The sequence below is a fragment of the Falco cherrug genome, chromosome 6 (assembly GCF_023634085.1).
Source record: "Falco cherrug isolate bFalChe1 chromosome 6, bFalChe1.pri, whole genome shotgun sequence".
Taxonomy (NCBI): Eukaryota; Metazoa; Chordata; class Aves; order Falconiformes; family Falconidae; genus Falco; species Falco cherrug.
The window spans coordinates 54,841,214-54,856,088 of NC_073702.1; the positions used below are offsets into that span (position 1 = coordinate 54,841,214).

General features: G+C 39.4%; 1 protein-coding gene across 1 annotated transcript in view; it reads left to right on the forward strand.

The window, feature by feature from the left end:
• The window catches only part of MOXD1 (monooxygenase DBH like 1), a 51,482-nt gene extending 41,737 nt beyond the window's left edge, over positions 1-9,745 (forward strand). The window contains exons 9-12 of the mRNA XM_055713448.1: positions 768-827; positions 2,781-2,923; positions 6,430-6,598; positions 9,253-9,745. Of these exons, the coding sequence (XP_055569423.1) occupies positions 768-827; positions 2,781-2,923; positions 6,430-6,598; positions 9,253-9,417 (537 nt within the window). The 3' untranslated portion in view covers positions 9,418-9,745. The remainder of the gene's footprint in view (positions 1-767; positions 828-2,780; positions 2,924-6,429; positions 6,599-9,252) is intronic.
• The last annotated feature ends 5,130 nt before the right edge of the window (positions 9,746-14,875 follow it).

Below are 14,875 nucleotides of genomic sequence, written 5' to 3' on the forward strand. Positions count from 1 at the left end.
ACCAAAGCAAATAAACATCTTACATCCTTGTGATATGAATTTGCTCAAAAATATTAGATTTTTGATGTCTGGCTATGTTCTTCAAAATTTTAATTTCCATTTGATTATCATGGTGATCTTGAGATTTGTATTTGATTAGGTACAGGGAATAAAGGTACTACCAAACTGTAGATCGGTTTGTCAAGGCAGCAAGAAGTTAATTGTATGTACTTGAGAAGGTAAGTATTCAGCCTTTCCCATACATATCTGTCAATGTAGTTAAGTTTTTGCCTGCCACTCCTCTACTCCCAGGCTTGGCAGATAAATAGTTGTTATTGTGATGTGGAAAGCCTTCTTTTCCTCATTTGGCAAGTATTTCTATTAAAGTTGGCATCATAAATTGGCCTGGGGAAAGCTATCCAAAGTAGCAATGGATGAGTTTGGGAGCCAGAATCATGTATATGTCTACACATAGATACTGTCTACATACATAATTTTCCCGATAATAGGATTATAACTGGGCATCTCCATTGCTGTTTTCCAAAAACATACAAGACTCTGGATAGGACTCTGTTTAGATCCATGGGGGATCCCTGAGGATCTGGGGTAACATGAATGTTAAGTGCCCAGGCCTTAGCACACACCAATTACCTAATCCTTTGCTCTTTCAAAAAATAGTATCCACTGCTCTGATCTCTATTTCTTAAGTGTTTGATGTCATCTGTGGTTACCTGAAGCTGATGCTGATAAACTTCAGAACTGTGAACTTCCGAAATCTTGTGTTTCAGGGGGATAATTTAATCACGGAATGCCACTACAATACTGTGGACCGAATTCGCATGACATGGGTAAGAAATGTTTTAATGGATCAAAATAAGTACACAGATAATATTGGGGACCAACATCTTTTTCATAAAATGCTATTAAAAAGTGTGGACTTAACTTGCTAATGCCTGTGTGCATGTAATTATGTATTATCTTTCCTTTCATAGATTCTTAGGTTTTAAAGTCATCAGGACTATTACGATCACAGTCTGATCTCTTGCAAAAGGCATTCATATGACTAGTTTATAAAAATAAGCAAGCCAGCTCATGAAAGCTCTTTAAAAATCAGACTCTGCTGGCTTTCTTTGGAATTGCTTTCTTCATAACATGTATTAACGTGCAAATTCTGCATATTCTAATGAATTATTTTTATAAACTTGTTACACATTTTTCCTCAAAGTTGTAATTGCCAGTTCTTACATACTGATTTTTATTGATGCCATGATCAAGACAGGACCACTTGCTTTTGTGCCTAATGTAGAATCCAGGCAGAATACAGGAGCTTTGGGTTGGGAGGAGGAGGCTGAGCCTCTGCACGCTACCTTTCTCATGAGGTGGGTTTTCCAGCCGCAGTGACCCCCCTGGGCAGTTGCTGCCCCTGGGGTGCCACCCGAGAAGCCTGTGCCGTACCTGTGCACACTTGCAGCCAAGGCACAAGGAGCAGCTGTGCTGCAGCCCCCTGGTGCAGCAGCAGACGAGGCAGGGCCATGGCCAGGGGGTGAGCAGCCTCTTCAGGGTCGAGGGGTTCTGGCTCAGGTTTGGCACAGTGCAGTGCACAGTGTCGCAGACACAACTTTTTAGGTTAGCAGACACTGGCTGTTGCAATGCGACCACTTGGTTTTGAAGGTGAAGCGAATTTGGTTGTTGGGACATGAGCTGGACTGTGCCAGCTGGCTATTAAATTGGAGAGTGATGCCAGACCCACTATGCTTATGGGAGGGGTGTAGCTGCCAGCACCCAGCCTTTGCTAGGGGCTGATCCCGCTTCCTTGGAAGGGGCTGGATCCAGACCTCTGGGAGGTGAGACCTCAGGGAGTTCTGTTCAGCAAGGAAGACCTGTTCCTGGCATCCAGAGAACACAGGGATACCTCTCCCTGAATCACGGCTTGCATGTACGTGCATGCAGTAGGTATATAAAGCAAAGCGAAAGAGTGAGAATGAAAACCTTTGAGTTTTTGTCCTATTTTCTTGTGTGGTGACGACACTAGCTTTTGAGCCTTGGTTCATGTTTTGTCTTCTCCATTTGTATTCCTGTGGTTCTGTGAGGTTTGTGGAACTGTTCCCACACAGGATTTAAGAACATGCAGCTCATAATTTTGTCCATATTTACCAGGATTAATTTTAAATTAGTTGTTTGCCCCCTGGCTTTCATTGGAAGACTGTTTAAGAATGTTTCTTCTAGCTAAAAATCTTAATCTAATTAATTATTTTATAGTTAGTGTTCATTTGTGCTTGAGTCAACATTATCTGTTAACTTAAATAACTCTTCTTTCTTACTCTTTTGCTGTGTATGTACTTACAAGGAGAGTCCATATAGATACGTATTCCATCCTGGCCTCCATTTTACTAGGCAAAGCTCACTTAATTTTTTATTAAGCAGACTAATTATCCTACCAGATTTTTTCTACATCTGTTCTACTTTGAAGCCCTTTTTCTGAAACGTGGTAGATGTAAGTATCTTGGAGATAGCTGAAAATAAACCTGAACTTCTCAGATCGTTCTCTTCAACATAATAGGAGTCTTCCTGTATTGATGTTCTTTCTGACATTTTTTTAAGCTCAGGAGGTACTGCTTGAGCTTGCAGTGTATTTTGTAAATTATGTAATAACTTCTTGCTACTTGATTACTCAATGTGCAAGATAAACCTGTTGAATTGGGCCTCCTGATACACATTTCATTAGCATATAAATGCTAATCGGTGTTTTTATCTGTGAGATTCCAGTGCTATCTTAATTAAAAGAAAAATCCCATTTTCAGGGTGGTCTGAGCACCAGGAATGAAATGTGCCTGTCATATCTGCTCTATTACCCAAGAATCAACCTCACCCGATGTGCAAGCATTCCAGATATAATGGAACAGCTCCAGTTCATTGGTGTTAAGGAAATCTACAGACCAGTCAGGCAAGTAAACTGTTTATGAATATGTGTAGCACCTCTATTTCTGTCTGTGGGATTACAAGGTCATTTTTTTATGAACTTTATTGCTTTCTAGTAGTGCAACATGTTGCTGGGTCACTCATGCCACTTCCTTTCGGTCATTATGCTGTGCTGCTATATTTCTCCTGCCAAATTATTCCCCCCCCTCCCCTTTTTTGTAAATACAAAAGCAGCTTTTTCTGTTAAAGAAATAATATTCCTCACAGCATTTTTTTTTCACCGCAACCATCTGTAAAAACACTATTCAATGTCATCATTGTTTCAGAAAATCTATCAATTTATTAAAACTTAGAAGTGTTTAACATATATAGAGATAATTTTGAAAACAGAGTTTGAGAGCATGGATATTGAATTACCCTGGATAGATTTGTTGTTTATAATGCTGCTGAAGTCAATCAGTGCAACCAGATCTTGGAGCTGTTGCTCACATACAGAACTTAACGCTGTCTCAGTGACACTGACAAATTCAGAAAAGGGGAAGAAGCTGTAAATTAGAAAGGAAACTGAGGGATTAAGAAAATATTAAATTGTTCATAGAGAAAGATAAGTTCTAGATAAGCATCGCAATGGAGAGAAATGAGAGATAGAAGGCTTTGGAAGAATAAGAAGTCAGAGGATGATACGCAAGGTAAGTAGAGAGAAAAACATGGTACCAGTGGTAGGAACCTAGCCAAGAGGAAGAAAGAGCTTTTTAAGTGAACTGTTGACTGCAGGAGCTTGCAATTCTGTGCAAAGACACCGTCTACTGAGTCTACTACTCTTGGACTCCTACCGTTTAGGGAAGAAGGACACTGCACATTTTTGAGATGTAAATCCATGTCAGAAAGAAAACCACCTAGCTCATTCATCAATTCTTCTTCCTAATAAAAATAAGCCACAAGAATCTGAATATTGGCCTGCTGCTCAGCTCAAAAGAGGTAATGTAATTTTGTTGTAAGATCTTCCTACCTCAATGCTTAACAAATATTAAATACCCACTCTGTGAATGGTAGGGGTTGGGGGCTGTTACCATTTAGGCAACTCAGGATCTATAATAACCACCATTGCATTCAGGTCTGTGCAGTTCAGAGGGCATCTCAGTGCTGGGGTAAACCACAGGCTGGTAAATTTTAAACAATGTGTTACAGTTTCTTTAGTAAGTCAGCAGAAGTGTTGCTGTCCTTCATCATGAGGGTCCTCAGCAAGAATAAAATGCTTCCCAGTGTGTTGAATCTGTCCTTTGATGTCAGTAGGATGACCAGCACAATGGTATCACTCATTAAGAGCAAGAGTTATTTCCAGAATCCAACATAAAATTTAAATTTTGGTAGGAGATGGGAGGAAGCCCACTACAGACAGGATAAATCTGTGTGAATATATAAAAATCAATTAATAGTGTATTTCAGTTTTTAACTGTTTCTTGCAGTGTTTAAAATGAAAAGTATCTCAATAGCAGATAAGCAGTGGAAGTGATTGTGAACAGTGAGAATAGTCTAAAGAGGAAAGTTCCCAAATGAACCAAGTACAGAAAAATAATCAAACAATAGAAAGTAGAATGCACTGTCAGTGGTGAAAGGTGAATTACATTTGTATTGTTGGTTGCACTAAACTAAGGTAACAGTAAGATTTTAAAATAAAATTGATAGACTAATAGTATGTCATCACATTTACATTTTAAAAGTTGTCTTTCCTTATACAGTTTAACAAAACCATATACAACTATTATTGCAAAGTAATTCGATATACAGGCTTACTGGTCTTAGTTCTGAAATTTATATCCAAGACAGAAGAGTTTGAAGAAAGTCACAATGCAATCAATGTCTACTTCATTTTCTACACTATTTCTATTTACAATCTCTTTTAATACAGGGAGAGCACAGTTTCTAAATTAATCCTAGCTAAAAGAGTCTTCCTGAGCTTAGAAAGAAAATATTCTAACAAATGTATGCTCTCTTGAGTGTTCATTCATGATAACTGTACTTAAAGGAAAAAATGTGTGTTTGGCCTGGGGAAATAAAGATGTTTTGAATAGAGTTAAGTATGCAGACTGTCTGCCGCACATGGAATAGTAATTAGAAGAAGAGATTATTAATGCCTCTAGTATTTATGACCTAATCCACAATTCGTTTCATTAAGCTCTGTCAGCCTAAGGATATGTGACCTGATCTTTATCTTTCTTGTGTCAGTCTTATGCTGGAATTGCTTCACTGACTCCTCTAAAGTCTCTCTTGACTTACACATGAAGGCGAACTGGAAGCAGGATCAAGGCATTGTGTCTCACTTTAAAACCCTTTTTTTCCTCAGTCTAGTGGCACAGACAGTGGTATAAATCATGAGGAGCTGAGATGAAAGTGAATGGACCACAACAGCGTAAAATAGGTTCTTGATTAAAATTATGTCCTCTGTGCCTAGTTGTTGACTAGAGAACTTTGGCATAGGCAGCACTTTACCCAAAGCAAGTGGGAGACAGCCTACTGCAAAGCAACACGGATCTTTTCAAAGCACTTCAGACAGATAAGTCATGCTCTGACCAAAGTATTAATCAGGTTGCTTAGATAAAGTTTTAGCTACTTTAGTTCTTCTACTAGTTGTATTGGGCTTTCTGTTTTAAGAACTTGACCTGTCCACCAAGTTGTTTCTATTCATCCCAGCAGAGTCAAACAAGGAGAAAGCAAGAACAATGGAAAAGCTTTTCAGCTATTTTTAATTTTTCCTTTGTTATTATTTTTGAGTTTTCTTTACTAAATAAAAGACAAGAAGTATCATTCCTTCCCTTTCCACATCTTTGGCTGCTGGCAAATGGGATTGGCCTCACTTGTTCGTGGGGAGGATTCCCACCCGTGGGCATATAGTTGGATCTCTCACAGCAGCACAGCAGGTCTCTACCCTACCCCTGGCCAAAAGTCCCCTTGCAGCCAGCATGTAGGGACATGCCCAAAGGCAATGTCCACAGCACCAATTATTCTCATTTAATCTTGCACTGCAGCAAACCAATGCATGTTAGAGCAACTCCTGTGCTAGGCTGAGTTTTGACCTATGATTTGCGTTGTGACCTGAGCTTGGCAGAGCTGTCTGGAAGGAGCTTTCAAACTGCAAATGGTTCTTTGTAACGCTGTTTGCCAAGCCAAGTAGAGGGTGTGGCTTTTGTTTTGTTTTGTTTTGTTTTGTTTTGAGAAGTTACAACAGAAGATCTGTTTTGTATTGCCTGTGTATTCAATTTGTAGATCAGAGAACAGCAAGGTAATTCTCTTCCTTAAGTTAAAGTCCTTCATTTCTAAAAGCATCTGGCAGCAAGTCCTAAACTGCTGACAACCTTCTGTAAGTCTGTTAAAATAAATGAAACCGCATCAGTTTCCACTAGCGGAGAACTTAGCTGAGAATGTTGACATTAATAATAGTATATTTGTTTTTCTGAGTAGATTCTCCAAATGCAGGTCCAGCTTGATGGTATTTATGTATTTTTAAAAACATATTTATTTATTTTTCTTTAGGACTTGGCCTTTCATTATCAAGAGTCCTAAGCAATATAAAAACCTGTCTTTTATGGATGCAATGAACAAATTCAAATGGTCCAGATCGGAGGGTCTCTCCTATAATGAACTTGTGCTTAAACTACCAGTGAACGTGAGATGTTCAAAAACAGATAATGCAGAATGGTCGGTAAGTCTGAGTAGACAACAGTGACATGAAACAGATGTGATTTACAGTCCTTCATTGCATATGAATAAGTACCTGGTTATACATCTTCAGACTGTTTACACAGCTATATTACAATTACATACAATAACAAATGATGAGAATGTGTTTTTGGCACTTTCATCTAACTCAAGTCCTAGAAGTATTTGGAAAGAATAGAAAAATTGGAGCTTTGATCAGCAGATGGGATCAGTAATAGGAGTATGGAGTCTTTCAGTGTGTCTGGGTCTGATCGGAGACTCACCGTATCTGTGCAGATTAGGTGACCAAGTTAGAAAGCTGTTTTCCCTTGGCTGCCTCACTGTTCAGGGACTTATGTTAGGGTCTTATGATGGATGAATCAAAATCCCTACATCAGGTTGGTTTGTTCTCTGAGGCACTCTGTAGGGGGAAGCTTACTGACTGCATAAGGAAGCCTCGGGAATCTAACATCTTAACTCAGGTATCTAGACTATCTGAAATTATATAAGTACTCTTCCAATATCTCTTGGGTTTTTGTTGGTCTTGTGTCTAAAATGTCTATAGTATTGGGCCAGAAAACATACATTTGGATTGTCTGTTTCCTTTGTGCACCTTTGGAAGATTTTATCTTCTATAGCTTTTCTTTTCCACTTCTCCTTATGAAAAAAACCCTATAAGATAACAAAATAATTCCTGGGTAAGTTATTATTTATTGTAAATGTCTACTGGTACTTTAACAGGGCTGCTGGGAAAAGCTGTCATTTTTAGTGTCGATATGTGTTTATAAAGAACTACTAGTGCATGTAGTATCATCCCTGAAGCAGATGCTGAAAAATACATATTTCTCCGTGAACTCCTCTACAGAGTCCAAATTAAGATTCCATTTTAATTTTTTGAGCTTTTTTGCTCAGAAGGGGAGATTCTCTTGTACTGGCTTATGTCCTACCGTGATTTTAGTCCAGCCTAGTAGCTGATACAAGATACTCCTGATTAAATACTTCCTAGGAAAGGACCTTTGCCTCATTCTCCTCACCCCACAAAAGAGCCCACGCCACCTCATAGCAGGTCACACAGTGCTTTCAGTTTGCCCTTCCTACAGTGGCATTCTCAGGGCTTTTCAACATCAATCAGACTATTCTGCCTATGGGATGTCAATGAAATACCGTGTGCTATAAGTAATCAAAGAAGTTGTTTCTTTCTAATATTTGTCCCACTACAGACCTTCAAAGAAAAGCAATTATTGACAGTACATGTAACCATTCACCAGTTTTGGTTAAACTTCTTGACCTCTGTAACTGCTGGCCAGTAGCAGCAGTGCAGGCACTCTTTCACTAATTATTTGTCAGAAAGCACACATTTTATCAAAAGGGGGTAGGCTGCCTTTTTTTTTTTTTTTTTAATGGTATGCTTTCTGGAAAATGCTGTTCCCCTTTATCTTACAGGATGAAGGAATAATACGACTTAAAGAATGCAGTCAAAAAGTGAGCTCAGTGGAACTGGGAGTGCTTAGTTCTTCCTTTTAATCATAGTTTCCTATGTCAAATGACTAGGACATATTCATCAAAGCTAAGATTAGGACTCTTTCCTTTCCCTTCCTTTATTAGTGATACTACATTAAATTGGCCATCCTCATCAAAATCAAGAACAGATTCAACCTGAATAGCCAAACAATCAGTGAGTTGTTACAAGGAGGAAAAAACTTGAAGCAGAGGAACTGAGTTGAAAATACCTTCATCCTTCTGTAGGGATGATCTCTTGATCAGTTTCAGCTTCGTGTTGTGTTTGCTAAGATTAAGTCAATATTTAGATTATTTTTTTCTGCAGTGCAGGATAATTGCAACATGAAAAAAACCAAAGGAAGCACATGCTATGCAGGTGGGCATTCAAACTTTCAAAAACTTTTGTGCCCAGGAGCTTGCTTTTTGCAGAGCTTCTGTAACATGTAGAGAGTACATTTAGGAAAAGCATAGCCAAGCAGTGTACCCAAATCTCTCTAATTTCACATCAAAACCATGGCAGGCAGGTAGTTTTGTCCAACTCCACAAAAATTGCATAAAAATTCTAAGGGAAAAGTAAAAAATACTTAATATATAGAAATATAACGCTGCTGTAGGTGACTTTGCTTGAGCAAGGACATTGGACCTCTGGAGATCCCTTCCAACTCCAACCAATCTGTGATTCCGTGAAATAATGTGTACACAATTAACTGCCTTGTACATGCAAGTGTAATCCTTGTACATACAGATGAATGCATTCAAATATCATCCAATATCCCTAGAGCACTGTAACACTGTAAACTTCCACTTTTATCTACCAGAAAGATAAAAACAAAAACCCCAAACTAACTAAAAAATTACAGAAAGGAAAATAAGGTCACACAAATCAACCAACAGAAGCCTAACCTTGCTTTACTGGAGAGGATGCTGGGTGTGTACAGCTGTTACGAAGCTGAGAGTGATGGATGCGCACGCTGGCTGATCATTTGGCACGCAATATATTTTTTTACTGAGCTTGATGTCTCAACAGTAAGAGTCATAACCCCAGTACAAAACTAACAATAGATTCTCACGCAAGCTGCCAACTAGGTAGAGAGCAAAATACAGATTTCTAATTTTATGTGATAAAACTCTGATCATTTTTTATTATTTTAATTGCAGATCCAAGGCATGACAGCTTTACCACCTGAAATAGAGAGACCGTACAAGACAGAACCAATAACATGCAGCTCATCTTCCTGTTTATGTAGCAGTTTATTCCTCACCCTGTTATTTGTTGTATATGTCACAGCCAGTACCCTAGGAAACATTGGGTCCTCTGTATAATAAATTTTATTCATTTGTGTTCTGTGTGCCATGTGTTCGGATGTGTTTGCACTGTTGCTATTGTAGATTTATTTTTTTACCTATTAATAAACTAAATTTGCCATTTGAAAATAAAGTGTGTGCTTCCTCTGAAAACTGTGGGGTTTTTGGTTTTCTATGTAAAGTATGTATAAAACACAGAAGGTACACTGGCACGTTGCATATTGAAATCTTTTCCTGTACCATTTTCTTACACTTTGTCCTGGCTCTTTCACGTGGTGTTTTCAAAATCAACTATGTATATGGGTAAAATTAATAAACTAAAAGCAACTGAGTTAATCACATTAAACCTGATGTGTGCTGTATTATTTTGTCTTGGTTCTTGACATCTGCAGGTTATGAAATTACTGCTGCATGGACAGGTCTTGCAAACTTGTATTTGGGCTTGTTTGACTGGCACGGCGATAAAGCTACAGGAAGGATTCATTCAGGGAGGACATCTCTGGGAGCAACACACTGCAGACTGTCTCAGCTCCTGAGAGAAGCAGGCACTATGGTTGTGAAAGGGATGAAAACACAGGCAGAACCTCAGATCTCCCCATAATCATTCCTGTATGAGTCCTTTGACTCAGCAGGGATTTCTTTTCCCCAGTCTCTCTCAATTCAGTGAGTTTCTTTTGTCTTAAGGCATTTGTACAGTGAGTAAAGCTTTGATGACAGGTAGGCACACCTTTGTTAGATTTGATCTGGACAGCAGTAGCAATAAAGATCTATCGCATGGCCAGGCTCTGGCATATACCAGGGAACCAGAGTACAAGTTTGCCATGAGCTATTGCACATGCTGAGCATCGCAACAGGCCAAACTGTTAAGAGGTTATTTTTGTGTCTCGTGTACAATTTTTTAATTATTTGGAAATCTGCAACTTTTTTACTCAGATGGTGTTGGGTAGGGAAGATTCCCAAAAGATACCTGATTTATTGCTCCCCAATGAAATTATGCAACAGAGTAGAAAAGGACATTGAACATCCAACCCCCCCCTTATTTTTATAGCCACTCTGCAGTTACAGTAAACTATAATTTTTCCACAGTCCTGCATAAACTTTACTGGAGTGTGGCTATAAAACCACCTTGTTTTGGATGTTTAGAGGGCTTCTGTGACCACTGCAGCACCTGCATTACAACTAACCTCTGTAGACTTAGTTACATACAGATTTTGTTATGTACGTTTTATGTCATCGATCAAGAACCTGACTGAGCTGAGATAAACTGCTTTTCTGAATATTTTTGTTTGTTAACTTAATGACTTATACCTGTCTGTGTCATGCACCTCTTAATGAGGGCAGGCTTTTCTGACGCAAAGAAATTTCACATAAGAAGGAAAATAAGGAGGGGAGAGGAGATTTGGGAACTGTCTTCTCTGCATTTGAGAAGTGAGAAGGAAAGCATCACAAAGCTTGTAAGGGCTCCTTTGTGGGTAGCCAAAATGACAATGTGTGTGACAATTAACACAGAAGAGAGCCACTGAAGCAGCTAATGCCTCAAGTAGAGATGAGAGAATTGATTCATTTTCTAGGAGCTGTAACAATCTCATTACAAAATTTATGCACAAAGGGACTTTAAAATGAGCCATGAAGGTAGAGGTTCACAGGACCAGCTAAATGCTCCTGATGCTGCAGTCTGCACATGGGGCAGAAGCAACTCTGACCAAATCCTGGGAAATTTCTTCACTGTTGAGCATCTGCTTGCTCTAAATATACCTGGACAGCAGTATATTCTGCCACCTTTCCCACTGGTGCTGGATAAGGTAAAGGGAAAGGTGTATGCCAGATAGGATATGGATTTTTTGGGGTCAGACCTCTGAAGTTTCAATAAAGAAGCATAACTATTTAGATGTCTCCTTCCTGCCAGTGGAAGAACTAGGCTTTTTTTTTTTTTCATGTTCCTGAATAGAACTGGGTGAAAAATGAAAACCAAATTATGGTCATGGTGAATTATAGGCAGAAAGATCTTCTGAATGATTATTTGTACAGATCTGTTCCGATCCTGAAAAGCTGGGACATCCTCTAGCTAAGAAATCACAGAGCCCAGGGTGCATCTTACTGTAAAAGCAGTCAGTGGGAGCCTTGGCCTTTCTTACACTTGAACCCGTTCCTAAAGTGGGCATGTTTGAACAGCTTTTTGTCAAGGATCAAAGGGAAAAATAATAGAGAATGAAATGAGAAAAAAGCATTTGTGTTGGACAGGGGACCCCTTTCACATGCAGTGCTGTCTCTCATTTGCTAATAGATGTAGTCTACTGGCATCAGCCCTATGTTGACTTGGTTTGTAACAAAGATAAAGCAGGTCTAGGGTTATTTTCCATTCACTCAGCTGTTCTCTGATTTGATGCAATTTCTTATCTACAGGGATTTCCTTTCCATGGGCGTCCATCCTAGAACATATGAACAGATGGGTGTTGCTGTCATCCAGTATGCCATGAGATGATGTAAAGCAAAGCTGGCTCAGAAAGGATGTCTGTGAGAGATAACTGCCAGTATACCAGGAAGACCTGGCTTATACACTGAAAGTTTATTTTTGTTTAACCTGCAAACGTTTTATGACTTCTGGAGGAACTGAAAGGAAAATTTTGCTTCACAGGTAAATAAAAAGCGAGACTGGTGATACAGTTCTGGGATACTTCCAGCTAAAAGCATCCAAACTAAATGTAAGCACATTACATTATTAAAGAAACTTAAAATAAGAAAACAAGTAAAAGATGAAAGTCTGAAATTGTCAAAAATTCAAAGCATGGATAAAGATGAAAAACGCCATGAGCTAACTCTGTGCCGCTTAAGAAAAAACAGATGGGGCAAACAGATATCTAGTCACACTGCACATGAAAAAGTTCTCAGGCACAGAGATATCAATGCTTTTCTTTTGATATTATGCTATGCTAAAGCATATACTCTTGCATTGTATTGCTACCCAAAGCTTTCATAATAGTTATAGTTAAAAGTATCTGCAGTCAATAGTTTTCATGCTAACCATAGTAGAGATGTTGATTATACACTGGAAAATCAATGAGCTAGGGGTGATGAGCACAAAATGACTCAACACAATACCTTTAGCAGTTTTGTCATTCAAAGGTTTTCTGTGTGAAGAAATGTTACAAATTTAGAGTGAGAAGCTAAATATATAACTATTTTAGTGGTTTAAGGAGTTGCATTCTGGAGTAGTTGTTGAAAATCCCATTCTGCTTAAATCAGACTCCCCACACGATGGTCCAGCTGCCTGTGACCTGTAGACTATCCATAGATGTACTATTAATACTACTTAATCCCTTTCAGTTTTGTTATTTATTCATTATGAAACTTCCATTTAATGAACATATGGATCTCCTGCAATATTCATGTTATCTGAATCAACAACCATTCGAGATTTTGCCTGTGTCTTGTAAAACCAGGATGCAGGAAAACTGAGAAGGGAGTGTTGGAGTTTACATAGCTGGTTGATTTGCCCCTATAGAGGAGTGTGTCATTCTCTGTTTAGCCCACCCATAAGGCTGACCGTGCCACCCCATGTCAGCCCATCCGTGCCTGTGTGACAGTGACGTGTAGGCTGGGTGCAAGTGTGGACCGGCACAAGGGCGAGAAGCAGAGCCGCAGTCGTGGAGGGGGGTGGGGTGCAACTGTGTTGGGCTTAAGCCCTTTCGGGAGGGGGTATCTGGCTTGGTAACTGGACTGGCTGGTTAAAAAGAGAGACTGTATCACCATATTATCCCAGATGTTGAAGAGGCACAAATTTAATAAATAAAACTTAGCAGAAACACTGGCCTTATTCTCCTCTTTCCTCCCTTCATGCAGAATGTGACTATTTTTAGACCAATTATTACTTCTGGAATGTTTAAGAATTTCCACTCCTTCCGCTCTCTGCCTCTTATTTCTAATTTTCGGTACATCCCTGTCTTGCATGAAAAACAGAGATAGCAAGCTTATCCCAAACCTTTTAGCAGAGGGGAAAGCTGGGAGAAGAAAATGACAGTTGTGACACAGAGAGATCTTCTGGGCTGCTTCCTCCATCCCCATGGAAGTTTCCTTAGGCAATGGGTAGCCCTGGGGGCATTTGCCCTCCAGAGGGCACACCAAGGCTGGCACAGGCTGAACAAGGGGTGGGGGCGGCCACGAAGTTTCCCCTTCTTCAGCCCCTGCAAAGAGGTTGGCAGTTCAGGCGCCCACCCGCAGCTACCAAAACCTGAAGCCTGGTACTTAGTGCACTCACCTAGGCTAAAGGTATGAACATAATTTATTTTTGTACTTCAGAACTAGCAAAGTAGAATACATTTCTCATCTGAATTTTCAGTTTGGTGGTAACTTCAGTTTGCAGGAAAAACTGTAAGATATACAGCAAACATAAGATGATTTAAGGTGTCTAGAAACAGGACTTATAGTCTGCTTCCAAGAGTTGGCCATCCTGCTCAAAAGAAGACATGCTAAAATTCAGTACAAGCTCTTCCAAACGACTGAACAAGAATCACATCTATCATCACTTGAACAATCCTATATAATCAGATGTGGCTGTTCCTACCACCCACTTGGCTTGCATTGCATCCACAGACTTCAGTGTTGAAAAGCATTTTCAACAGGTACAGTTACATGGCAGATTTTTTACAGGTGCAAATGTGTTTCTTTGCTAAATTTGTGATTGTTTCTCCTACTTATCCTGCTCTTCTTCTAGGTGAGATAATGTGAGTGTTACCTATATGAGGTAATGTTCATGGAGGACCGTTTTCTTCTGCATAGTGTATAAGTGCCAACATTAAATGGTGCAAAATGATTTTTAAATGCTGTCATTAATATAATTGTCCTAAAATCTATTCCTGCCTTCCTGCAGAAAGAAGAGAATAGTAACTCCTGATTCCAGTAACTATGCTAAATCTGACTACCTTCAAGACAACCTGTAAAAAATTTCAAGCCTACATGTACCACAGCTGTAACAATACGCAGAGAACAGGCAGGTTTCCCCAGACAGCTGTGATGAGTGAGCCACTGACTCCAGCAGTATTTGTTTGCTCCATGTCCTGCCTCTCCAGTCTTTGTAGCGCTGATGGTGACCTATCGTTTGTGGCTTCAGTGGTGACTTCTGTGCCAGCTGTGTAGGGGGAATTTCAGAGTCCCTGCTGCTCTTTGCCCCTTGCCTGTGATGAGGAGGGCTGGAACTGCCTGGGGCCACCAGCTTTTTCAAGGCTGCCCTGCAAATAGCCTTGGGTCTCAATGAAACTGATGAGTAGGTGAAATATGTTTCCTTGTTTTTAAAATACACTCACAAAATTGGGTAAAACTGTATTCTAATGTGTGATGGGAATTCTGAACTGAAGAAATCACATCGCTGAATTATCTACATTACATGGTGTTTAAATATTCATGGACGCTGAATGTAGAGGTATAAAGGAAGTGTGACATTTTAATAGTATGAAGGAGGATAGTTACTCGAAATATACAG